The 27,185-nt window shown below is 44.3% G+C and overlaps 1 protein-coding gene and 1 non-coding gene across 3 annotated transcripts in view; one reads left to right on the top strand and one right to left on the bottom strand.

Moving 5' to 3' along the window:
* adisspb (adipose secreted signaling protein b) overlaps positions 1–22,709 on the top strand; it is a 57,450-nt gene extending 34,741 nt beyond the window's left edge. For both annotated transcript variants that reach the window (XM_004570720.5, XM_004570719.5), the window contains exons 4-6: positions 13,297–13,435; positions 16,311–16,436; positions 20,443–22,709. In XM_004570720.5, the coding sequence (XP_004570777.3) occupies positions 13,297–13,435; positions 16,311–16,436; positions 20,443–20,543 (366 nt within the window). In that variant the 3' untranslated portion in view covers positions 20,544–22,709. The remainder of the gene's footprint in view (positions 1–13,296; positions 13,436–16,310; positions 16,437–20,442) is intronic.
* trnag-gcc (transfer RNA glycine (anticodon GCC)) lies at positions 18,972–19,042 on the bottom strand. Its single transcript has one exon. It is a non-coding gene; the product is annotated as a tRNA-Gly (tRNA).
* Positions 22,710–27,185: the final 4,476 nt, after the last annotated feature.

Raw genomic sequence — 27,185 nt, 5'->3', positions numbered from 1 at the left:
TACTCAGCGGTTGGGTCTGCAGTTGTCTGTGTCAACAGCAAAGTATAATGAAGGCTTCATTTTCCACAGCAGCTTTATCTGCCCTTTCCGCACCGGATGACCTTCCTCCCATTTATTTAGACTAACTTGCGACCCTTGAGTTTGTCTCTCCTTGTCTCCATCTGGGATCTTTTGCACAGTTTTAATCACCACCACCAAACCACACTGCTGACCACATAAAGGCCCTACAATATTAGGACAAGATGAGCATGAACAAGATGGGAAGGACAAACTCCTTTTCAACTTTTTAACCATTAGAGAGGGAACACCATTGACTCTGATGTGTTGGAGGATGAAAAGAAGAGGATGAGGTAGGGAATAAAGAGGGCAGAACACAAAATATGGGAGAGACAAGAAAAAAGTTAATGACGTGTAGTACTGGAATGTAAATGGACATTTTTTAACCAGTTTTGGTGCAGTTGACATATTTATTCTTTGTACACTGTAATGGTACATTCCCAGCATGGAAAATAGTATTTTGATTTTCATGACTTTGTGCAAATTGCAGTCTCCTTGTCTTTTAAATCTTTGCTTTGAAGCCAGGGATCTGGTTTGTGACCACACGCAAAAAGTTGCCAGCTTCACATTGACTTTGGTGAGTTAATGGTCAGTCCGCTATCACTTTGAGATTGAATGGAGTCAAGTTGGCAAATATGTGCAATCCGTTTGTGATAATCGGGTGAATTACAAATCCCTTTTCAACTACATAAAGAGAAATTTACATTAACTACATTTACAGTCCAACCAGAATCAACCAAGCATGACGTAGTTGCTGCAGGATGGTGATTTAACTGCAAATTGAAATCGGTGCTCAACAACCAACTCGAGTTTCCTAATGTAAATAAGTGTCACAAAGGAGATTGGCTCATTGGCGCAGACTGATTCAGATTGATTGCAGCCCTTTGCCAAACTGAATGATTGCACCAATCTGAGTTGCACTAGGCGACCTGTGCAAACACCTTGTAATCAGAAGTGTGCTACACCCTCAACTTCTAAGCGACAACGTTTGTAATGTAGATTGCAAAGGTTCAAAACGATTATAGTACCTAACAGCATTTTTCTGCAACATAAAATGAGCTGATCTTTGATATTGGACTAAATCACAAGAGGTGGTTTAAAACGGGAGCTAAAAAATACCCCTTTCCTACAGTAAGTTACATTAATGTATTTTCAACTTTTTGCCAGCTGTTTTCATAGCTTAAAGGAACCTATTTAACTTTACTGCATGGGCTGATCATACTCACCCATTTTACTCTTTAAAAGGCCTTTTCTGAACCAAGATACAACTGAAGTGATTGCAAAGGTTGCTCTAGTAGTTTTGGACATGTAAATGAGCAATTCTTGCTTACAACCAGAACCCCTGTGCATCCAAGTGCAAACAAATCCACAGAAACGTAGGAGATTTGTGTATATAACACTTTTACTTCTAGTTATATTAAGCTCTATACAGGGAGTGCAGAATTATTAGGCAAGTTGTATTTTTGAGGAATAATTTTATTATTGAACAACAACCATGTTCTCAATGAACCCAAAAAACTCATTAATATCAAAGCTGAATGTTTCTGGAAGTAGTTTTTAGTTTGTTTTTAGTTTTAGCTATTTTAGGGGGATATCTGTGTGTGCAGGTGACTATTACTGTGCATAATTATTAGGCAACTTAACAAAAAACAAATATATACCCATTTCAATTATTTATTTTTACCAGTGACACCAATATAACATCTCCACATTCACAAATATACATTTCTGACATTCAAAAACAAAACAAAAACAAATCAGCGACCAATATAGCCACCTTTCTTTGCAAGGACACTCAAAAGCCTGCCATCCATGGATTCTGTCAGTGTTTTGATCTGTTCACCATCAACATTGCGTGCAGCAGCAACCACAGCCTCCCAGACACTGTTCAGAGAGGTGTACTGTTTTCCCTCCTTGTAAATTTCACATTTGATGATGGACCACAGGTTCTCAATGGGGTTCAGATCAGGTGAACAAGGTGGCCATGTCATTAGTTTTTCTTCTTTTATACCCTTTCTTGCCAGCCACGCTGTGGAGTACTTGGATGCGTGTGATGGAGCATTGTCCTGCATGAAAATCATGTTTTTCTTGAAGGATGCAGACTTCTTCCTGTACCACTGCTTGAAGAAGGTGTCTTCCAGAAACTGGCAGTAGGACTGGGAGTTGAGCTTGACTCCATCCTCAACCCGAAAAGGCCCCACAAGCTCATCTTTGATGATACCAGCCCAAACCAGTACTCCACCTCCACCTTGCTGGCGTCTGAGTCGGACTGGAGCTCTCTGCCTTTACCAATCCAGCCACGGGCCCATCCATCTGGCCCATCAAGACTCACTCTCATTTCATCAGTCCATAAAACCTTAGAAAAACCAGTCTTGAGATATTTCTTGGCCTGTTCTTGACGTTTCAGCTTGTGTGTCTTGTTCAGTGGTGGTCGTCTTTCAGCCTTTCTTACCTTGGCCATGTCTCTGAGTATTGCACACCTTGTGCTTTTGGGCACTCCAGTGATGTTGCAGCTCTGAAATATGGCCAAACTGGTGGCAAATGGCATCTTGGCAGCTGCACGCTTGACTTTTCTCAGTTCATGGGCAGTTATTTTGCGCCTTGGTTTTTCCACACGCTTCTTGCGACCCTGTTGACTATTGTGAATGAAACGCTTGATTGTTCGATGATCACGTTTCAGAAGCTTTGCAATTTTGAGACTGCTGCATCCCTCTGCAAGATATCTCACTATTTTTGACTTTTCTGAGCCTGTCAAGTCCTTCTTTTGACCCATTTTGTCAAAGGAAAGGAAGTTGCCTAATAATTATGCACACCTGATATAGGGTGTTGATGTCATTAGACCACACCCCTTCTCATTACAGAGATGCACATCACCTAATATGCTTAATTGGTAGTAGGCTTTCGAGCCTATACAGCTTGGAGTAAGACAACATGCATGAAGAGGATGATGTGGACAAAATACTCATTTGCCTAATAATTCTGCACTCCCTGTATAGTGAGAGCACTGACTGAAATGGTTACATAGCAGTGTAAACTTATATGTTGTTTAGTAACCTTGGTTACTCTGGTAACTGATTGAGTTATTGAGTGCTCCTAGTATAATCTGCTTAAGCTGCATGTCGGCACTCTGAATAAATGAAGCTGACTCTATGGAGTTGCCCTTTGAAGTCCAGCAAAAATTAATTTCTTATGTGTTATGTAAGTATTGCCAGCAGCTATAAAGCAAATGTAACCAGACAAATAGCTTACAGCTCAATCTTTGCAAGTCAGTGGCTCACTCGGTCTACGGAGAATTTTTTTTTGTTCTCACAAGTGATGTCTTCCAAGTAAGCGTTCCCTGCTTCTACATGTAGTCAGCAGTCAGTGTTGTGTGTTCATAAGTACTGACTGAACTGTCTTGGTGAAGTGGGGTGACGAGTTCTTGAAATGTGTGGTATTTGTCAGCCAGCTGAATCGGACCATTGTTTGTGGGTGAACGCTTCCAGTGTTACACATGATATATTGTAATACCAAAAACAGGAATGCTTTCTTTTTCTTATGAACTGAAATGGTTCACGCTGAGTTTTTCACTTCCAACTGTTTGGTTGGGCTTTTTCCTGCCTAAACTCTTTATTTTGTTGTTTTAATGTGGAGCCTGAAATTTGAATTTCACAGTGTGTGGACGTGCGTGGGACTACACTCACAGAACGATTGTTCTTCTCTGCAGCACTCCTTCAGCATTCCCTCTTGTCTCTGTAGCGCTGTTTGGAGCCTCTGCTCTGCCCGTTGCTTTAACCAGGGGTCGCGTGGGGCTGAAAATGCCGTTTGCAGCTTTAGCTGGAGGGTCTTTACGCTTATCTCTCCTTGCCTGCATGGCCCTGCTGTCTCATTCTCTCTCTCTCACTCTCGATGTATCTGTATATCTCGTCTCCTCTGCACAGCTTTCTTCACCACTTGCTGTGATAACTCCCCCTCATGAATTTTTCTCTTTGCTTAATATGAGGCTGCTACTTCTATATCTCTACTACTATATCATCCCACACTAACTTTTTGCAGCTTTGTCTTGCACTTACTATGCCAACTATAATACTCTTTATCTCAGGTTTGAGCATAAAATGCAGGATAATTGACTGACTCTACAGATCTTTTACCAAGTTTTATGTTTTCAGTTGGTTGCTATGGACCAGATTTGTGGGCAGCATCAGTGCAAAATGTTCTTTTGGTGTTGAAGATCTGCTGCTCAGATTTTATAAAGAGGCACAATGAATATTTTTCAAACTAAACTGGGTGGAGGTTTCCCTTTCAGTGCACAACAATTTTGGGAGAAGGGTATTCAAATGATTCACACAAACATGAGGAGAGCGGTAGGCTAGTTATTGCAAATAACACTGAATTTATCACTGAAAAAATGCATGTCTCATTTTACAGCTTTTGTGGTTGTGATAGTTGTCACTGGGTGTTAATTTATTGCAGAGGGTTATCAGAATGGCAGACTGAACTGAACCTAATGTGGAATGTGGTGGGAGGAAGAGAGGCCCAATATAGCAGAAATCAAACGTGTATAACAGAAAAGACTACTCCACCGTCGGGTCTCCAGCTCACTGTATTCATATCCTGCAAAGTATAATCTAGGCCTAAGGTGTAAAACCTGTGCTTACCCTGTAACAATTTGGCGAGTACAGTACTCACTCCCACATTGGTTCCGCTTGATTTTGACCTGCTGAGTTGTGCTGCTCTTTGTAGAAATCTGGTCACAGTGGTTAGTAGATTTTTTGCAGAACTTTCCACTCCCATCAGTGCATTTGATGATGGTGATTGTGGCCTCATGCTAAGTGCACAAACTGTCAGAGAATGAAAACGTTTGACAAAATTTCAAATTTCTTAAACTTCCTAAACTATCTGAGCAGCTTCTTGATGCATGCTCAATCATCCAGTTAAATAAATCCCCAAAAGGGGAGTCTGTTGATCTGGACGTAGTGTTTTTAGTGGGAGACACATTTTCTCATCCAAGTGACTTCTTCCATCTGAAGAAGTCACTTGGATGAGGTAATTCAGAAGGTACAGGGAGTGCAGAATTATTAGGCAAGTTGTATTTTTGAGGAATAATTGTATTATTGAACAACAACCATGTTCTCAATGAACCCAAAAAACTCATTAATATCAAAGCTGAATGTTTTTGGAAGTAGTTTTTAGTTTGTTTTTAGTTTTAGCTATTTTAGGGGGATATCTGTGTGTGCAGGTGACTATTACTGTGCATAATTATTAGGCAACTTAACAAAAAACAAATATATACCCATTTCAATTATTTATTTTTACCAGTGACACCAATATAACATCTCCACATTCACAAATATACATTTCTGACATTCAAAAACAAAACAAAAACAAATCAGCGACCAATATAGCCACCTTTCTTTGCAAGGACACTCAAAAGCCTGCCGTCCATGGATTCTGTCAGTGTTTTGATCTGTTCACCATCAACATTGCGTGCAGCAGCAACCACAGCCTCCCAGACACTGTTCAGAGAGGTGTACTGTTTTCCCTCCTTGTAAATTTCACATTTGATGATGGACCACAGGTTCTCAATGGGGTTCAGATCAGGTGAACAAGGTGGCCATGTCATTAGTTTTTCTTCTTTTATACCCTTTCTTGCCAGCCACGCTGTGGAGTACTTGGACGCGTGTGATGGAGCATTGTCCTGCATGAAAATCATGTTTTTCTTGAAGGATGCAGACTTCTTCCTGTACCACTGCTTGAAGAAGGTGTCTTCCAGAAACTGGCAGTAGGACTGGGAGTTGAGCTTGACTCCATCCTCAACCCGAAAAGGCCCCACAAGCTCATCTTTGATGATACCAGCCCAAACCAGTACTCCACCTCCACCTTGCTGGCGTCTGAGTCGGACTGGAGCTCTCTGCCCTTTACCAATCCAGCCACGGGCCCATCCATCTGGCCCATCAAGACTCACTCTCATTTCATCAGTCCATAAAACCTTAGAAAAACCAGTCTTGAGATATTTTTTGGCCCAGTCTTGACGTTTCAGCTTGTGTGTCTTGTTCAGTGGTGGTCGTCTTTCAGCCTTTCTGTGGCGGAGGCGTGGCCCCGGGCGCAGCTGCAGGGGAGGAGTGGAGCGGAAGGCTCAACGGGGCGGCGCCGCGAGGCCGGTAAGAACAGCTGATATTGTTTATGGACTGATGATGGTCTCCTCCGCTGTGTTTATAGTGAGACGAGGAGGAGCGGCCAGAGGAGATCAGCTGGGCTCGAGCTGTCAGACGGTGCGACTGAGTCAGCTGTCAAAATACAAATATATCAATAAACGTGGAAGTTGGCTATACCTGCCTGTGTGTGCGTGTGTCTGTGCTGGGTGTACTCTACAAGTGGTGCCGAAACCCAGGACAGTGCCGGTGGGGAAATGTCCGACCCACAGGCCACGCCACCCGCCCAGCCTCTGCAATTCTTGGCGCAGATGCTGGCGGAGATGGCGACGATGAGCCGGGATCAGGCGGCCGACCAGCGTGCCCACCTGGCCGCGCTGCGGGAGCAGACGGACCGACAGACGCAAGTTCTGGAACGGCTGGTCGGGGCCGCTGCCACGCCGAAGCCCTTGCCGCTGTCGGTGTCGGTGTCCCGGATGGGGGACGGGGACGACCCACAAGTTTTTTTGGAGACCTTCCGTGCCACGGCGGAGGCTTGCCAATGGCCGCGGGAGGAGTGGGCTCCGCGGCTGCTCCCCCTGCTGTCTGGGGAGGCACAAACAGCAGCCCTGAGTCTGCCTCCGGCGTCGAGGAGCAGCTTCCCGGACGTGAGCCGGGCGGTGGTGGACAGGCTGGGGCTCACCGCCGAAGACCATCGCCGGCGGTTCCGGGCCTGTCGGCTGGCTACAACGGACCGACCATTCGCCTGGGCCCGGCAGCTGCGCGACGCGGCGGTTCGCTGGCTGCAACCGGGAGCATCGGAGGGCGAGACGAAGCTGGTGGACAAGGTGGTGCTGGAACAGTTCACGGAGGGATTGCCAGCGGAGACGGCGAGATGGGTCCGGTGCCACCGGCCCGCAAGCCTGGAGGTAGCGGTGACGCTAGCGGAAGACCACCTTGCCGCTGGAGCAGGGGAACCCGGGGACGCCGGACGGAGGCCGAACAAACAGGCCCCAGTGCCGGCCCCGAGACGCCGTGTGCCGGCACCAGGGCAGGCAGAGCGGCTGCCGGCGCTGAGCCCCACTAACCCTTTCGCGGCGTTGGTGCCGTCCAGGGCAGCCGAGCCAAGTGGAGCCGCCCCCGAGCCACGGAGAGCAGCACAGACGCCGGGGCCGGAGTGTTGGAAGTGCGGGCAGCCGGGGCACCTGAGGAGGGATTGTCCGCTTATGGAAGTGGGGCAGGTGTTTCGTGTTGCTGGCGCCCCAGCACCCTCCCCCGGTCCAGGAGGGACATACAGTATTCCGGTAAGGACTCGAGGGGGTATACGCCAGGCGTTGGTGGACACGGGCTGCACGCAGACCCTCGTACACCAAAGCTTGGTTCGCCCCGGGGCATTGCTGGAGGCAGAATGGGTGGAGGTGAGGTGTGTGCATGGTGACGTTCACAGGTATCCCATTGTGCCGCTGTTATTAAAGTATAAGGGCAAAACGCATAGAGTAACGGCGGCGGTTAGCCCGCGCCTGTCGCACCCCCTGATTCTGGGTACCAATTGGCCGGGGTTTCATCAGCTACTGGGGCAGTACGCGGGGGTGCGATCACGACCGGAAGCGGGGTGTAGCGTGTGCGCGGCATTCAGCGGTGACGCGGGGTCGTCCGACACCGACTCCGGGGGGGAGGAGCTGGCGGGTCCCTCACGGGACGTCCCGCCGGCCCCGGAAGTGTCCCCCATGGGCGATTTCCCACTGGAGCAGTCTCGTGACGGCACCCTACGCTCAGCCTTTGACCAAGTGATGGCTATTGATGGTCACGTGGTGCGCCCTGAGGCCGCGCAGACCTACCCGCGTTTCGTCTTATTAAACGACCGATTATATCGAGTGAGTCGTGACACTCAGACAGAGGAAACACTCACCCAGTTGTTGGTGCCGCAGGGCCGCCGGGAAACTCTTTTCCAGGCGGCCCACTATAACCCCATGGCAGGGCATATGGGCTATGAGAAAACTCTGGAGCGAATAACGGCCCGATTTTATTGGCCGGGCATCCGAGCGGATGTGCGCCGATGGTGCGCGTCCTGCCCGGACTGCCAACTTGTTAACCAGCCGGCCATACCGAAGGCGCCGCTGCGCCCTCTCCCCCTCATTGAGGTCCCGTTTGAGCGCATCGGCATGGACCTCATCGGGCCGTTTCACCGGAGTGCACGCGGCTACCGCTTTGTGTTAGTCCTGGTGGATTACGCAACGCGGTACCCGGAAGCAGTTCCGCTGCGCACCATCTCTGCAAAGAGTGTGGCGCAGGCACTGTTTCAGGTCATCTCCCGAGTCGGAATCCCGAAAGAGATACTGACTGACCAGGGCACGTCGTTTATGTCTCGTACACTGCGGGAACTGTACGAATTACTGGGCATTAAATCTATTCGGACCAGCGTCTACCACCCTCAGACTGACGGGCTGGTGGAGCGGCTGAATAAGACTTTAAAGTCCATGATTCGGAAGTTCATTAACGAGGATGAACGCAATTGGGATCACTGGCTAGACCCTCTGTTATTCGCAGTGCGGGAGGTGCCCCAGGCCTCCACGGGATTTTCTCCCTTTGAACTGCTGTTCGGCAGGAGGCCACGTGGGGTGCTCGACCTGATTAAAGAAAGCTGGGAGGACGGTCCGAGCCCCGCCAAAAATGAGATTCAGTACGTGTTGGACCTGAGAGCAAAACTCCACACTTTGGGGAGGTTGTCACGGGAGAATTTGCTCCAGGCTCAGCAGCGTCAGCAACGCCTGTATGACAGAGGGGCTAGGCTCAGGCAATTTTCACCGGGAGATAAAGTGCTTGTGTTACTCCCTACCTCCAGCTCGAAGTTGCTCGCCAAGTGGCAAGGACCCTTTGTGGTCACACGGCGAGTCGGGGACGTGGACTATGAGGTCGCTCGGTCGGACAGGGGAGGAGCCACGCAGATTTATCACCTCAATCTCCTCAAACTGTGGCGAGAGGTTGAAACCGCTTCTCTGGTGAGCTTGGTGAAGGAGAGAGATGAGTTGGGGCCTGAGGTGCCAAATTCTATCATTCCCGCCTCCCTCCCTTGTGATGACCATCTCACACAGGCCCAGAGAGCGGATGTTGTCGCGTTGCAACAGCGTTTTGCGGACGTGTTCTCCCCCCTGCCCGGCCGGACGTCCCTCATCGAGCACCATTTCGTGACGCAGCCTGGCGTGACGGTGCGTTCACGGCCCTACAGGCTCCCGGAGCACAAGCGAAAAATCGTGCAGAGGGAATTGGCGGAAATGCTGAGGATGGGAGTAATAGAAGAGTCGCACAGCGCCTGGTGTAGCCCCATCGTTCTGGTGGCGAAGAAGGATGGGTCTATACGGTTCTGTGTCGACTATCGCAGGGTGAACGAAGTGTCACGCTTTGATGCCTACCCCATGCCTCGGGTCGACGAGCTCCTGGACCGGTTAGGCACGGCCCGCTTTTTCACGACACTGGACTTAACCAAGGGCTATTGGCAGATTCCCTTGTCTGCCGAGGCCAGGGAGAAAACGGCCTTCTCCACTCCGTACGGTTTGTACCAGTTCGTGACACTTCCGTTTGGCCTGTTCGGGGCCCCGGCCACTTTCCAGCGTCTCATGGACCGGGTACTGCGTCCGCACGCAGCGTATGCTGCCGCCTACCTGGATGACGTGATCATCCACAGCGACACCTGGGCGGAGCATGTGCTGCGGGTGGCCGCGGTCCTGGAGTCCCTGAGGGGGGCGGGGCTCACGGCCAATCCGAAGAAGTGCGCGGTTGGACGGAGGGAGGTGCAGTATCTGGGGTACCACCTGGGGGGCGGGCAGGTGCGTCCACAGGTGGAGAAGACGGCGGCTATCGCATCCTGCCCGCGCCCCAGGACGAAAAAGGAGGTGAGACGGTTCTTGGGGTTGGCGGGTTACTATCGTCGCTTTGTGCCGGGGTTTGCGCAGCTAACCAGCCCCCTGACCGATCTCACCCGAAAGGGTGCCCCGGATCTGGTCCAGTGGACGGGGCCGTGCCAGGCGGCGTTTGTGCAGGTGAAAAAGGCTCTCTGTGGAGAGCCGCTGCTTCACACTCCTAACTTTTCCCTCCCTTTTGTTCTGCAGACTGACGCCTCGGACAGAGGGCTGGGAGCCGTTTTGTCCCAGCAGGTAAGGGGGGCCGACCGCCCTGTCCTGTACATCAGCCGGAAGCTAGCAGAGCGCGAGCGCCGGTACAGCACCGTGGAGAAGGAGTGCCTGGCCATCCGGTGGGCGGTCGGCTCCCTGCGCTATTACCTCCTGGGACGCTCATTCACCCTCTGTTCGGACCACGCCCCGCTGCAGTGGCTCCACCGCATGAAGGATGCCAACGCCCGGATCACCCGGTGGTATCTGGCGTTGCAGCCCTTTAAGTTCAAGGTGATCCATAGGCCGGGGGCGCAGATGGCAGTGGCCGATTTCCTCTCTCGCTCGCGGGGGGGGGGGGGGGGAGTTGGCTCGGCCGGACGGCTCCCCGGCCTCGAACGGGCGGTGGGGGTGTGTGGCGGAGGCGTGGCCCCGGGCGCAGCTGCAGGGGAGGAGTGGAGCGGAAGGCTCAACGGGGCGGCGCCGCGAGGCCGGTAAGAACAGCTGATATTGTTTATGGACTGATGATGGTCTCCTCCGCTGTGTTTATAGTGAGACGAGGAGGAGCGGCCAGAGGAGATCAGCTGGGCTCGAGCTGTCAGACGGTGCGACTGAGTCAGCTGTCAAAATACAAATATATCAATAAACGTGGAAGTTGGCTATACCTGCCTGTGTGTGCGTGTGTCTGTGCTGGGTGTACTCTACACTTTCTTACCTTGGCCATGTCTCTGAGTAAATGGTAAATGGCCTGCATTTGTATAGCGCTTTTCTAGTCCATAGGACCCCAAAGCGCTTTACACTACATTCAGTCATCCACCCATTCACACACACATTCACACACTGGCGATAGCAAGCTACATTGTAGCCACAGCTGCCCTGGGGCGCACTGACAGAGGCGAGGCTGCCGGACACAGGCGCCACCGGGCCCTCTGACCACCACCAGTAGGCAAACACGGGGTTAGTATCTTGCCCAAGGATATTTGGCATGCAGCCAGGATGCAGCCTGGGATCGACCCACCGACCTTCTGATTAGTGGCTGACCTGCTCACCTTGTGCTTTTGGGCACTCCAGTGATGTTGCAGCTCTGAAATATGGCCAAACTGGTGGCAAGTGGCATCTTGGCAGCTGCACGCTTGACTTTTCTCAGTTCATGGGCAGTTATTTTGCACCTTGGTTTGTCCACACGCTTCTTGCGACCCTGTTGACTATTTTAAATGAAACGCTTGATTGGTCGATGATCACGCTTCAGAAGCTTTGCAATTTTGAGACTGCTGCATCCCTCTGCAAGATATCTCACTATTTTAGACTTTTCTGAGCCTGTCAAGTCCTTCTTTTGACCCATTTTGCCAAAGGAAAGGACGTTGCCTAATAATTATGCACACCTGATATAGGGTGTTGATGTCATTAGACCACGCCCCTTCTCATTACAGAGATGCACATCACCTAATATGCTTAATTGGTAGCAGGCTTTCGAGCCTATACAGCTTGGAGTAAGACAACATGCATGAAGAGGATGATGTGGACAAAATACTCATTTGCCTAATAATTCTGCACTCCCTGTAGTTTGGTTTTCTTTCCCCATCAGGCTACAATGAAAATCTGGCAGAGGTGATGGGATTACAATCACCAAAGCCAGGGCTAATAATTTCTTCAGCAACTTCTTCAGTCTGAAAGAGGTTAAAATATTACACAACATCCTTTTTTTAAGCAAGTCACTACAGTCTGAAGAGGCCACTTGGATGAGTGCCGAAACGTTTTGCTCACTGAAAATGCTGCGTCCAGATGAACAGAATCAACTGTTGGGTACCTGAGCAGCTGTCTAAATCATAAATACATTCGTATTTTAATATAATAAAACCTAAGAATAAATATATGAAGAAGATGGATCTACACTCTCTGGTTTATAGAGTTAAATTATATGTAATGAGTCACTATTGGATCTGACTTAGAAACCGAGTGATACTGTATGCTCATGCTGTAGTGACTTGCATAAAAAAGAATGTTGTGTAATATTTTAACCTCTTTATGCTGCAGTATAAAGCACCTTGAGATGACTATTGTTGTGAACTAATGCTATATGTATAGGATTATTGTCTATTTTACACCAAATTGGACCTTCATTTGCAAAAATGAGTATTATACTGTTTTACCTAAGATTTGAAATTAGCTCAACTTTGAAAGAGCATAAGGTCGTCATTGGAGTGTTTTTACTAAGATCATAAATCACTTTAGAAGAGAATAATTTTCCCATAGACTTTAGTTAGAAAAGTCTCCCCTGGCCACTGGAAGGAATGCAAGTTTCAGGCAATTACACGTTGCTGAATGCTATGTGCGTTGTTTATATGTGGAACTTGTTTGTATTAGAACTTGGAAAAGCCTAAATTTCTCACGTTTGAAAACATAAAATTATTCTCTGTTTGCCTTTTTTTGTTTCAAAAGTACTGAAATCAAACAAATGTGTTAATTTTCTTTTGTTGCAATTCTTGCACTTGATCCTGGCTATGCTAAATGTCTACCATCATTGGGTGCTAAAGTTGTTTGGGTGCTGGAGCTGATGGCTTTCATACTTGAGTAGAAGAATAAGTGCTGAAGGCTTCACACACGCGCGATTAACATCACTAAAATGATTTTGGAGTTGAGTGAAATTCAGAGGGTAATTTGGTTTTCTTTCCCCATCAGGCTACAATGAAAATCTGGCAGAGGTGATGGGATTACAATCACTGAAGCCACAGATAATCATTTCAATTAGAGGACTCTCTCAAGGAAAACTCAGCCCTGTAGTGGAGCGCTTATATGTATCCATAAAATAAATCATTTTTATGTACCCGTAATAGGCTTACACTATGAAATGTGAGAGCACGGCTCAACCACTTTCTTCTCTATATAGACCGTCTCTGCTCAGCTAACCTTTCTTTCCCTTTGATGTGGCTGAATAAAGGAAGGAGAAAGAAAACAAAATGATTTGCCTTCATCTCTAAATCTGTGCTGGACTCTTGTTTAAAACCTCTTCTCCCTCTCTACAGGTCGGCTTCTTGAAGACACAGCACCGGTATGAAATAGTGTTCACCCTGCCTGAGATCCCAGCTCTGGGTAAAAATGTGTGTCCAGCGCCGCTACCCGGTCCACACCTCCGGATCACTGATATCACACCGGCACAAGAGGGTGAGGTCACGAGCGATGGAAAAACAAAAAACAGTTTTCCATTAAAATTGTGAAAAGTAATAATAATGTAAATTTGTAATTACGTTCAAATGATCAATGCCTGTCTGTGTCGCATCTTTTGACTGATGACTTTGAGCTAAACTAGGTCACTGGTTTGGGATTTGTCCATCATGATCAGTCTTATGTAACATGTTAGCTTAATGATTACTGAAAAAGTCAAAAATGGGAAAATCATTTTTCATGTAGTGCAGTCTTTATGTCAGATGTGATTATTTTAGATTCGCTTTAGGTAATAAAACCAAATCAGTAGTAACAGATTAGTGAATATAGCATAAGGACTGCACAACAGGCTGGCCTAAAGTCTAATATGTTAGTACCAATGCTGTGGTTTTATACTCCTATTGCTTTTAAAACCATAATATCATCTTCTTTTTCTTTGTTTGGCTGATCCCTTTAGGAGTCGTATGATGCCCTGTTAGCCTGTGCGCTGCTATACAAAGCTTTGTAGCCTCTCCAGAGTACATCGCACAAGGTTTACATTGTGTTGTCTGTTTTTGGAGGACTGCAGGCGAGTGTACCTCTGTAGCCTCTGCATTGGTTGAACTCCCATGATCCCTCTCTCTGAGAGCTAACAGAGACAAAAGCAGGAGCATAAATCCGGCTTTAGTCAGTGACCAGACTCTGTAATATTGTCAGACTTACCGGCGTTTAATAAGCAGATGCTAAGAAGAAAAAACCATAATAACAACACAGAGTAGCGTTACTAGAATGATCTGCATGCAGGCTGCTATTGACGTTAGTTGTACCTTTATCATTATTCTAACTACAAAATGTGTTGCAATAAAAACAGAGGCTTGGCTACAGAAGAAATGTTTGTAGATTAGATGAGTTATCATACGTTCTGTAATTTGGGAGCAGAGCAGTTACTACAGTTGCAATAATCTCAATTAAATGGAGGAAATGTCTTCCACTAACAGCTCACATGTATGTTGCCTGAGAGGTGAAATACAGGCTAAAAACTCAATTAAATGCTTATCTAAAGCTGTGAGATAAGCTGGTACATGTTGATAGTTATTTTGTTAAACTAATCAGCTGCCATCCTTCAGCCCTCACTTTCAGTGACACGAAGCCCTGTTCTTTCCCAGTCAGTATATGTAAAACAAGCTGCATTTGCAGTTTACAGTCATTAGTTTCCTGTTTAAACTGTGAGTCAGGCAGACCTTTTGTGGTATAAAGGTCATTGGTACTGTGTTTACAATACATTTGGGTCATTTTATATCAAAATCTCATAAAAAAAAAAAAGTTCCCAACTGAACACCTCAGACTATGATCATATTAGAAAACTGCTTTGAGGAATCATGGCTCGAAGATGACCTGATATCAAAATGTAGGGAAAATGAGACATTTCATATTCTGTAACACGTTTTCACTGACCAACTATCTCACCTATCTCCAGTGAATGATCACAAGACAGGTAAACCATCCAGGGCACCAATGCTGAGGTTTTATACTCTTTGTTGTCATAGACATTAAATTGCTAGTAACACCATGCTTCTTCTTCTTCTTCGGCCGATTCCTTTTAGGGAATTGCCACAGTGGATCATCTTCCTCCACCTCACCTTGTCAACACCAACCCTCTGCATGTCCTTCACTACATCCAGGAACCTCAACTGTTGTCTTCCTTTCTTCCTGCCTGCCTGCTCCATCTTCAACACCCTTTGTCCGATATATCCTCTGTCTCTGCTCTGCACATATGCAAACATCTCAGTCTTGTCTCTCTAACTTTGCCACCAAACTGCCTGAGCCATCCCTCTGATGCACTCATTTCTAATCTTGTCCATTCTTGTCACTCCCAGTGAAAATCTTACATCTGCTTTCTGCCACCTCCACCTCGGCTAATGTTGATCTGCAAAATGATCCACTGTGCAGTTCCAACTGGAAATCGACTGATTGGCAACAGCATTAAAAAACAGATTATAATTCATCGTAACTCAACATTATTGACGCAGTGTGTTGACAGAGAACATAATAAAAGGCAGAAACATCCAAAAAAGGGCTTTGACTGTCCTTCAAGAACCCTCAAGAACTATTCCAACTTGAAGACATTACAAGAAAGCTGCCTCAGAGAGTTCGGACTGTGTTGAAGGATAGTGGCAGTCATATTTTTCGAAAGCATAGCTAAGCTAAAAAGTAAGTAACTCGGCAGCACAGTCACAGGCTGCAGAGTTCCAGATGGCTGAGGATTACAGCAGCAGACAGTTCAGCTCATGTCAGCACAGAGATCCTTCTTTGAAAAAAAATAAATAAATCATAGGAACAGATCTGACTTTCAGACGCTTTCCTGTGTTTCTCTGTGTTCCTGCCGCCCGTCATGCCGCAATAGTCGGTAAACCCTAAACATCTGCCACCTGTGTGGGCTAAAAAAAGACATTTTTTAACTGCTAGCATGAACGTGAGCTTCTCCTGGCCAATAAAACAGCTGAAATGGGTCAGAGGTTTCTGGGAGTCATGCCGACTGCATGCCTGTAATTGAAGCAGGTTACTGACCTTTACTTTCAGTTTATCGTCACACCCTTTATATTACTCTCAGCCTGATTATGTTAACAGGTGTGCTACTATGTTTGTCTTGTGTGTGTGCGCGTGTGTGTGTGTGTATATATTCATGTGCTTATCAGTCAGTTGTGTTTGTTTTTTTTCCATCCTGTTGACATTTTGTTCTGGATTGTCTGACACTCGAATTATCCTTATGAAAAACATCTCACGCAGAGACGATAAAGTAGAGATGTGCGTGCGTTAGTAAAATGTGCCAATAAAGAGGAAACTTACTCTCTTTTCTGTCTTTGTTGCTATTTTTTTGTCCTGCATGTCTCTCCAGGAGGTCTGAAGATAACGTGCGAGTACATAACCCAGCACGAGGGAGTTCTGTGTGAGGAGGTGAGGCTGCTGAGCGAGACCAACGACGACGTCTGCGTCAGAGTTAAAGTTCACGCCAGAGTCATGGGTAAGGTTGTGTTTAACAACATATATGTGATAATATAATCTTGTCTGCTTCTTCTGTATAAATAGTTACAAATACACCACATTGTATCCTATAAAAGACCTTTTTCTTTTTTTTATAGCTGAGGCATTGTGTAGTTGATTGATTTTTCAGTCATTACCATACGACTACCTATGCCCGTGAGACTTTCTATTATAAAACCATTAATCATTTGGGAACTTATTAAACTGAAATGACTGGAAGGCTTCCATAGATTAGTTGCTAAGGCTCATGAAACCTCGAAGGAAGGCCAAAGACGATTTACCTCATTAAGTGTAGAGGACAAACTGACCAGGAGCCATTTGGTTTAGTTTTTATCACTTAATTTGATTAATAAAATTTCATAAACTTGTGGAAACAAATCATACATTTTCCACAGGTTTTCTAAAATCTGAAGTGGTTCTTAAAAGTGTTTTTTTTTGTTTGTTTGTTCCTCCATGTCTTCTTACATGAGGTAAAATACATAAATACCTGATTAACTTATTGATAAATGATTTATTTGATAATTAATATATAATTGGTAGTTCTCCCAGACTGTTAAATGACCTATAAAGTTAAATGATCAAACTACATAACATCAGAATTTGCCCTCACTGACCGCTTCATTGAGTACACCTGTTCAAGGACGCATCAATGAAAGCGCCTACTCAGCGAGTCACATTGCAGCAGCTCGATGCTTTTATCCATGTAGACATGACCTTTGGGATGTGGTGGAACAGGAGATTCACATCATGGATGTGCGGCAGCTGTGTGACGCTGTCATGTCAACATGGACCAAAATCTCGGAGGAATGTTTCCGGCACTTTGTTGAATCATGAAGAATTAAAGCAATGTTGAAGGTAAAAAAGAGGGCCAACGCGGTTCTAGTAAGGTGTACCTAATAAAGTGTCCTGTGAGTGTATTTTCATTATATTTTACTTTTTAATTTATAAATGATCAGTCATTTCTTCTTTGGTTTTAAAGGGAGAACTAACAGATAATCCCAAAGGTCGCTTGTTTCTGGTGTGCTGCTGCCACCTGCTGGTTACTTTGAATTTTTGGGTCTGAATAACTTTTAAAACAACAACCAAAGTAAGTCACAATGAACCACTAAAAAAGAAAGGCTAAATTTTTTTGTGGTCAAATTTTTTAAAATAATAAAAACAAAAATGTTCAGAAATACTAACCGAAAAATCATTTTAAAAAGTCCCCTTTTCTGTGGTGAGGGATACGACAGAAACAATATGGCTCTTGTAATCCATAAATCTTTTGTTCTGCTCTGTCCTGCTGCGCGGAGGCTGTAATAATAAATTTGCATCCTCCTCTTCAATCCATGTCAGTGAGACTGAATTAGTCTGTGGCGTTTCTCTCAGCAGATGGAGAATTAGTTAAAGAATTAGTTAAAGGGGGTGCGCAGTGTGTTTTTCCATCTGTGTCTGTGTAAATATAGCAGAACGTGGTGTGTGTGTGTGTGTGTGTGTGTGTGTGTGTGTGTGTGTGTGTGTGTGTGTGTGTGCGTGCGTGCGTGCGTGTGTGGTACTTGCGTAGTTGAGGATGAATGATGGCTGTGTTGTTTAGTGTTTATTTTTATCCTCATAATGTGGCCTGAACATCTGTTCAGATGTTTGTGTGTAACTGAGTCCTGGATGAAAACCAGATCAATGGATTAAACTCTACGTCAGCTGTACCGCTCACATCAGATCAGTGACGGAGTATAATACAACTCAGCTGCAGGCTGAGCCTTTAGTCTTGTATAAATACACATGGTTGTTATCCGATGTATAGTTAATTATTATATATCCAGTGAGGCTGATAGGAAGCGTCCTAATGGTAGTTTTTAGTTAGTTATTAAAATGTAAAAAGTGATTTTATCTTGTAGGGAAACTGTAATAGACATTCCCAATATTTTAATCTAATTTGATGAAAGCTTGAACTGCTAGTTATTTTTATGTTCATCTATTCTTAAGGTGGTCGTTTGTTGGAGCCCATATACGTTATTTCTTAATACCTTAAAAAAACGGTGTATCCAAAACAGTATGGTAAAAAGAATCACCTGATGTCAAAGTGCTTTAAGTCTTTAGCCACTCACCGGTGACGATCAAAACATGTACTGTTAGAAAGCAGATTAGTGAGTTTCACATGTTGCAAGTAGGTAAGATAACAATAGGAGTGGCTGCAGACAAGCTCGCAAACGTGTGGGAGTAGTTTGATCTGGGACTCTCCACCATTTGACCCTTTGAACTGAAGAAGCTTCTCGGATGAGAGGTGAAACGTCTTCAAGCAACTTAAAGAAGTCCAGACGCTTTTCTTTCCAAGGTCCTTAGACTATGATGGCCTGGATGAGTAGTTTAGTTATTTCATGGACATATATCGTGTGTCCAGAGGGGAAGGGGATGTGTTACTTGTGAAAATTTTAAGCTTTGTAACTGTACATTCAGCTGTGTATTTTGAAGTCTACGACAGACTTCTGGCAGTAATTTTGGCAGTATTAGGGCTGGGGGGAAAAAAAATTAAAGAAATTGCATTGGCCGGGAATCGAACCCGGGCCTCCCGCGTGGCAGGCGAGAATTCTACCACTGAACCACCAATGCGTTGCTGCATGTGTATCCTGCAGTCACGAAAAAAAGCATGCGCCTGCTGCTGCAGGGTGGGGGGAGGGACTGTGGAGAAGTAGAGTAGATGCCTCAGGGGAGAAGGAGGAGGGGGGTGAAAAAGGGGGCTGCCTCTCTTAAAGGAGCCGCTCGGTCTGTGTCTCTCACACCGTGTGCACATCGTGGATTATATACATGAGTTTGAGACCGATGCCTGAGCTTTTTAAAGCCAAGTGCTCACAGGTCATGTTTCCACTTCTAAATGCTCTACAACAAGACTTAAAGGAAGGAAAATATGTCACTCTCTTTTTTGCCTCTGTTTGCTCAAATACTTTGATGTTGTGAAACTGTTCATAATGTGCAAAGGTGTGGCTGGAATAGGCTGACGATGTTTTATTGTTATTGCACCAGAACATGCCATCAAAGGTTATTGTCAGATTGTAATGTAGCTCCAAATAACTGACTCCTGTCAGACATTTCCAGTGCCTGACTTTCAGTGGTTGTGTCTAGCTGAAGGGTTTCAAATTGATTTAGTTCATGGACCACATTCGATTCAGTTCTGCTTTATTTAAACAGCACCAATTCACAGTGACAATCACTTCAAGGCACTTTATATTTTAAGGTACAGACACTACAGTATTAGAGAGGAAACCCCAGCAATCACACAGTCCTGTATGAGGGAGCACTTGGCAATAGTGGGAAGGGAGATTAAACAGGAAGAGATATCAGAAAGAAAAAGTTATAGATATCCAATGTTTCTTTAATTTGAGCGAGAAATAAAATTTGTTACTTTTAGGTCATTCAGGCTTCGTGCTGGGACAGCCACTCTCATAACGCCATCCACTCTAAACTAACAGCACAAGGCTTCCTGGTACTAGAACGTCCAGAAATTCGGACTTGTTTCTCTGCAGATTTTAGACTCTGCAGCCATCTAGTGGCCGGATATCGACTCTTATGCTCAATCACAAAGAGCCGCCTCCACGTCTAAAAGCCTTAAAGTTCATATTTAAAATTTGTAGTTTTTATGTGCAGACCAGTTTCATGCCTGAACACTGGGCCATATAGTACTACATGATCAAAGGTCTTTTTACTTTTTTCAAATGTAAATTTCCAACATAACTATTGACTTATCACATTTAGGTTTGTAAAGAAAGCTACAAGAGTCTTGAATATGTGCAGGATCAGAATCTGTATTTATTTTGTTTTAAATTAACATTTAGATTATTTAGTTTCATTAAATGCCTCTTACAGTAAATTCAGGCTAGTGAAGCAGGTCATTTCCCAGCATGCCCTTAGCAGTCGACAGCCTTGATTAATCTCTCATTACAGTTCATATTGTAATGTAAGAATCGCGCTGATTAGAGTAACGATTTCTTTTTGTCTCTCTGCCTCTTGTCCAGATCGTCACCATGGTACCCCCATGCTGCTGGAAGGCGTTCGCTGCATCGGTCCGGAGCTCGAGTACGACTCTGAGCAGAGTGACTGGCAGGGATTTGACTAAATGTCAGCCTTCTGTTCCCAGTTGTTTCACACATCCACAAACGCCTACAGAAGTTCACACACCTGCCATCTTCACAGATAGAAAAAGAAACAGAAACCTCCTGAGCTGCCCGTTAATACACACACACACACACACACACACACACACACTATTAGTGCCACGGGCTGTGCAGCTTTTCCACCTCTGGTGTGATTCACTGTTCACTGGACCTCAGAAATGGTTTTCATCCTGAGACGTGAAAAACATTCCTCAGCTCTGACCTTCACTCTGAAGGAACATGTAATTAAGTCCTCTTGCTTTTCTGTCTTCAACTGTTGTGCTTTCCTTGTTCATCCGTTAGAGGGCAGCGTCTGCCTGTAAATCAGCACAGCCTCACAACTACTTGTGGTTCAGTTTTAGTCTTTTTCTGATGTGCAAAGCCCGCCTGGATTCATAGAGTTAGGAGTAAACAAGGGCTCATTTACGACTTCAAAAGCTTGACCCTAAATTAAGGCTCTAATCTGCGCAATTCAGGGAGGACGAGAGCGAATTAGGAACATTGTTTAACATGCAATACCTCTGTGTGACTATCAGGGGTGCTAAAGAACTCTGCATCCGTTACTGCTCCAATCTCAAGGCCATCTTTTACCAGTTGTGCTGCAGTGTTCTCTATTTAAAGGAAGACCTAAATATAAAATGTGTCTGCATCTTCAGTGTTCATGTTAAACCCATCTCAGCAGGTATACCTAATATTTCTGTTGTATTTGAACCAACCTGCCCCAAACATTTCACTTTCCCCAGTCTGCCTTTCAAAATAAAACATAGGCTTGTTTCAGTAGGTGAGGAATGAATGTACAGCTGCCACACTGGAGGGAGGGGAAAGTGATGCTTCAGTACCTGCTCTCCTGCTATCTGGCACTGATCTGCTGACATATGTCAGGATTTTCTAAGCTGGTTTTCACTCTGTGTGATAGGTGTGTGTACTTTAAAAGCTCCTTCTCGTTCTTTTTTGGGGTCCTTAGGACCAAGTAAAGCGCTATACAAATACAGACCATTTACCATTTAAGAGGAGCTGACATCAAAATCTGACGTTTACCTCTCGTGTTTTAAGTCTCGTCTTTTCTTTTTCTTCTTCTTCTTTTTGTTGTTGTTGTTGCTGAGCTACAGATGCTGTTGACTCACCAGTTTTCCCCAAATTAAAAACAAATGTGTAACCAAAACAAGATCGAATCAAATATTCGGTGTACGTGTGCATAGCCTGTAGTTGTTTTAAGGGTGTTAAACTGGGGTGAAAGAATTGGCTGATGAATTTGTTTAAATATTGTTGTTATATTATTATCGAATAATCATTTTAAAAACATTTTCATTATTTTATCCCAAACTTTTCCCTGGACCAACATCTCCTGCCCATGTGTAGACCCTTAAAGCAGTGCTTTAACACACACTGACCACCATCCTTTGGTATTTAAGTCTCTGAGGGGCTTTTTCCTTTCACCTATTCAAGCTCCAATCTCTTGCTTTAATCCATGAAGCCTTCAGAAAAGTGCCTTTCATCGCCACATCGCGTTGTCTCTTAACTCCCCGTTGTTCATCCGTCTGCATCCTGTCACCCGAGCAGTTTTCAGGTTTAGCCAGTGTTAGTCCGAGCCACCCAGGACTCAAACATCTGGGGTCATAAACCGGAAGCACCTAAACTTTGGAAGTTTGCAGGTTTCAAACCACTACTTCCACCACCTCTCTGTCCCAGCGCCGTCTTCACAGTGCAACTGCAGATCAGAGGGAGCTCTGCTAACTTAAATTTGTGCTTAAAAGATCAAGTGCCATGATCTGGCTGCACTGCCGTCTCTTTATAATCTCCTCTGAAAGAAGTCCTAACATCTCCTTCCTGCTGGTTAATGTTCATGTTTTTGTTGTTACTCGTTCTGTTGTTGGTTGCATTCAGCCTTAAAGAATTCAATTTAGCGTGTAATTTTTTTTCTTATTATTAGACCACGCACACTGGGTATAGTAAAGATTGGATAGATTATTTTGATGTTTGTTTGTGCACGATAGGTCAGAGATCCATCTTAGTGTAAAGCTGAAGTGCTCGATAGGTTTCAGGAATGTAGCAGTTTATTTGTTGCTCCCGGTATGTTTGATTTGTATTTTTAATGTTGAAAATGGATTAAAAAAAATGTATATGTTTGAGTCTGGCTGCTCTTTGTGTCCGCTGTCAGTGCATTTCAAGGATGCTTGGTGGCAGTCTCCACTGTCACTGCACAACAGATATCCTGCAGAAAGTCTATTCAGTCTTTTACACAAAGTATTTCTTTATTTGACTTCAGTGGATAGGAAAAAAAAAGTTTTTTACCCTCTAAAAAATTTAGATGAATTGTGAAGTCTTCACTTGATTTAGGGTTACTTTATGTTCTCGACATTACAGGATCTTTGTGGAGAAAAGTTTCGCATGAGACTGAACACAAAATGTACTTGTAACCGGTTCATGGAAGCTTTACAAGAATTCAGTTCATGTTTCTGTCCAACACACAAACCTCATGACATCCTCCTCTTAGTCAGATTTAGTGATTTACTGTAAATGTCCCAAACAGTACAGACTACACTCCTTTTCTTTTTCTTGGATCATGATCTAGAATTATAATAATATTTTTGTCTGTGTTCAATTATAATTTTAATTGAATACATGGGATTACAAAGGTTGAAGAAAAAGTCTCATCCACCTCATATTTCCATATATGTCTGTCAGGACTCAGAATCAGAGAAACTTTATTAATCCTAGAGCAGCATGCACCCACACAACAGACAACACAGCAATCCTATTAAATGAAGTGTAGAAGTAGAAATATAAATAATATAAATATATATATTTTTAGAGAGAGACTTTATCTCAACATCTACAGGCAGGCTGTGCACACACAACAACAAAAGTTCTCATCGTGTTCAGGTTTAGTTGTTTAACAACCTGCAGGCCTGCATCAAAATTATAACCGGGACGATGTGCCATTACTCCCGATTCTTGAGTTTACGCTCCGCTTTAAAACTTCCACACTGGAATTTCTCCTATAAATAAATCAATAAATAAAAGCGGACGCAGCACCGTGAGAAAGCAGGAGAGGATGTTGTGGATTCTCTCCTTTATTCCTCTCCAGCTCGTTTCCAAACATTATATAACCAATCTTAAATAACCGCCGCTCTTGCAACTGTGTAATGTCGCAGTTTCAAAGGTCGCAACCCTCCCACAAACGTCCACACAACACCAAACTGACGCATTTCTAATTTGCTTACGTTTGACCTTCAGATTTGTTTTCTTCTCATCAGTTGATGGGCGGCTTTGGGGACAAAAACAAAGAAAAGAAAAGTTTGAAGAAAGTCCGCAGTGTTCAGATCACAGGTCTCTGCGCTCCTGGGACCCTCTGTAGTCCTGAACTAAACCCGGATTCGCCAGCCCCGATGCTGCCGCATCAAACTAAAAATCATTTAAAAAAGAAAAAAAAAGGACAAACAGCCGTTTGACCTAAGACTGAGATCACAGCTCGCTTTTAACTTTTTCTTTCTCTGAAAAAAAAAAGTAGTCTGGGGGAAAATGCAGAGCTGCACGGATCTGCATTTAAACTAATAACCTTGTGATTTTCTACTTTCTTGTTTTCTTTGTCATTTGAGACTCCTCCTGTTGTTAAAGTGAACTCATGTCTTTGAATAATGACGTGCACAAAAGCAGGAGTCAGTAGCTCTTTAAATACTCGGTGAGGAGACAGAAGCACAACTAACATAACTTTAGTAGTTTTCATATGTGGTCACGTTTGGACCAGTGTAAGCAGCAGCGGTGTTTGGATCCCGTGGAAGAAACCAAAAGGCAACATGTATGAGGACACCAGACAAGCGCTCTGAATTATCACATTGATAATTTTCTGTGTGTTTCTAATAAATGCTGTAAAACTCTAATAATAATCATTTAAATTCATTATTAGTTAAACTCATTTAATTTCAAGTGAAATTCTAATTTAAAACATTACCACAACGATAGTGTAGTTTGTGTAACTTTGAAGTGTGGCGTTATATTCAAAAGTTTTCCTTCCGTTTAAAAAAATATTGATTTTTCTTCTTTCTTTTCTTTTTGTTGTTGCAGATTTTAAACGGGGAGAACTGAATCTAAAATTGAAATTTGTGTATTTCTCATGCTTATTATTATATTCAGTAGTCCACGGGCAAAAAAATAAATAAAATAAGAAGATTTTAGAGCAGTAATCGCGCATTTCAATACCAACACGAAATCATATTTATAAAAAGGTACATTTCGTTCAAACAGTTTGACCTTAGAGCCACACAGAAGGCTACTTTGTCTACAGAGCGTCACTCCACAGGTTTTATTTGGCGGGTCTTTTCCTCCCGGGACTGAACCTGGGATTTTTTGTGTAAACCACCACACTGTGGACCACTTGTTAAAGTTAGTTTCCTCCACTTTGTACGTAAAAACTTTGTAGAGAAACCTTCAACGGGCCAGAGCTCCTCTGCGTCCGTTTTAACGAGCAGCAGCATTCACACACACTGCACGCGCACATTTACCGAACAAACAGGAACTCCGTGGAGGCTCGTGTGTGACATCTAACGCACTTTGTTTGTGGTTTTTTTGTTTTGTTTTGTTTTTTGTTTTAAAAGAGTTTCTAAGAGGCTCGTGCAGCCTTTTATGTCCTCGTTTGAAATCTTCCAGTGGGAGACTTTTCCCCTTTAAATTGTGATAAAAACTTCACTTGTTTTTTATATTCACATAGCTGTGTTTGGCATGGCTCCACAGAGGCAACACTCAGGTTTGCTCATTAAATGAAGTTAAAGTGAAAACTCTAACAATTCTAATAAAAATCGTTACACGGATTCTTACACGTGGACATGTTTGCGCAGAGCTTGTGTGAGATGTGTGCCCTCCCACTGACCTCCGGGATTACAGTAATCTCTGTTGATTGATCTGATTGATCAGATTCATCTCCACGAGGCCGCAATCCGCACACGGGGTGGCGGTGGTGGTGGTGGTGGGGGCGCAGATGAGGCAGTCGGTGAATGGTGTAAATAAAGCGTTTTTTTCTTTTGGCCTTTGGGCACGAGCTTTTCCAAACAGTGCGCAGGTCTGGGTGGCTGTAAACACCGGTATCATGTGACGCAGAATATGCGCTTTGATTTAATGTAAGTGAGATTTCAGGAGATTAAATTTGGATCTCACCATGATGATACTAAAAAACAAAAGTGGGGGAAATTTGTTGTTGTTGTTGTTGTTGTTGTTGTTGTTTTTCAGGATAAACCTGAACTCAGATCAGCACAGCATAAGGAAAAAAACTTTCTAAAAAAAGATTATTGTTATTATTATGCATTATTTTATACTTCCAATGCGATAGCGACATTTAATGAATAGTGACGAGTGCAGACTATAAAATGAAGCGCAAAAGGAAAGTTTAAGAAAGTCAGTATGTTGGAAAAAAAACAAACATCTTAACTGAAATTACGAATGAGGGCACTTAGAATAAAAACATTACACAGAACCACTTCGGTATTAAACGCGTGTAAATTGATGCTGTATTAACATATAAAAAGCATCCAAATGTTTCTTAAATGTACACCAGCATTTAAGTGCTTCCCTATATCGCCACAGTAAATGTTTTTGATATGAAGCATTTAAGGTGAAACAAAACACTGTATCTCCTGTTTGTTTTGGGGCATCTTTTGAAGAGGACCGATCTGTTTACTATTGCACAAATTCAGCCGTGTCTTTTAATTTCATGCAACCACTGTTTGTGCACGTTCACTGTTTATTAACAACACAGGGTTGTCCCCGTCTTGATCTCTCTATCATGCATGTGTCCATCCATCTAACGCTCTCTAAAAAGCCTAAACAAGCAGGTGTGTCAGTCGGCAGCCAGGCCTGAATGGAAGTACTGGGGTACAATTAGGCATCAAATGTAGCAGCCAATAAAAAAATAAATAATCTGTACTTGTTAACATATTAGAAACATGAAAATGTTTCCTAAAAACACCCAAAGAAATCAAGCTATGAGGAGTCTTCAGAAAATTGAATATGGAGGGAAAAATCTGTTTTTTGGAGGGCAAAAACATTGGAGACAACGAGGAAGAAGGTGTGTGTGTGTGTGTGTGTGTGTGTGTGTGTGTGTGTGTGTCGCTGTGCAGCAGCAGCAATCAGTCCCCTCTTGTCTCTCCGCAGAGTGCAGCGTCTGATTGACAGTTTCTATTCATACTCTGTGAGATTAGGCCAGCTGAAAGGAGTAACGACCCATGGCTGTGCGCAGTAATTACGGCTTCGGATAAGAAAAATAAGAAAAAACACACACGGCAAAACTATAATTATATAATCCCATTCAAAATGCCCCCCTTTTTCCGCGCTGTTTTCAGACACGTTTCACCTGTAAAGAGGAAATTCCATCCAATGTTTCAGTTGCGCCCGCGACTGAAATTATCTCACAATCACAACAAACTACAGGCTGCACCATCAACATCAAGCTGGCAGAAGAAAATAGACCGGTGAAAAGATGACTCCGCGCATATACAGTGGCGCTGGCAATGAGCCGCTTTATCTCCAATGGAAAACAAATTGTAACCTCACTTTGTGCTGCTTCATCTCAGTGCTTGTGACAGATTTGTGTGTTAACAGCGTGCAGTGTGCTT

This window comes from Maylandia zebra, linkage group LG3, assembly GCF_041146795.1.
Source record: "Maylandia zebra isolate NMK-2024a linkage group LG3, Mzebra_GT3a, whole genome shotgun sequence".
Taxonomy (NCBI): domain Eukaryota; kingdom Metazoa; phylum Chordata; class Actinopteri; order Cichliformes; family Cichlidae; genus Maylandia; species Maylandia zebra.
This window is presented reverse-complemented; position numbering and strand designations above follow the sequence as displayed.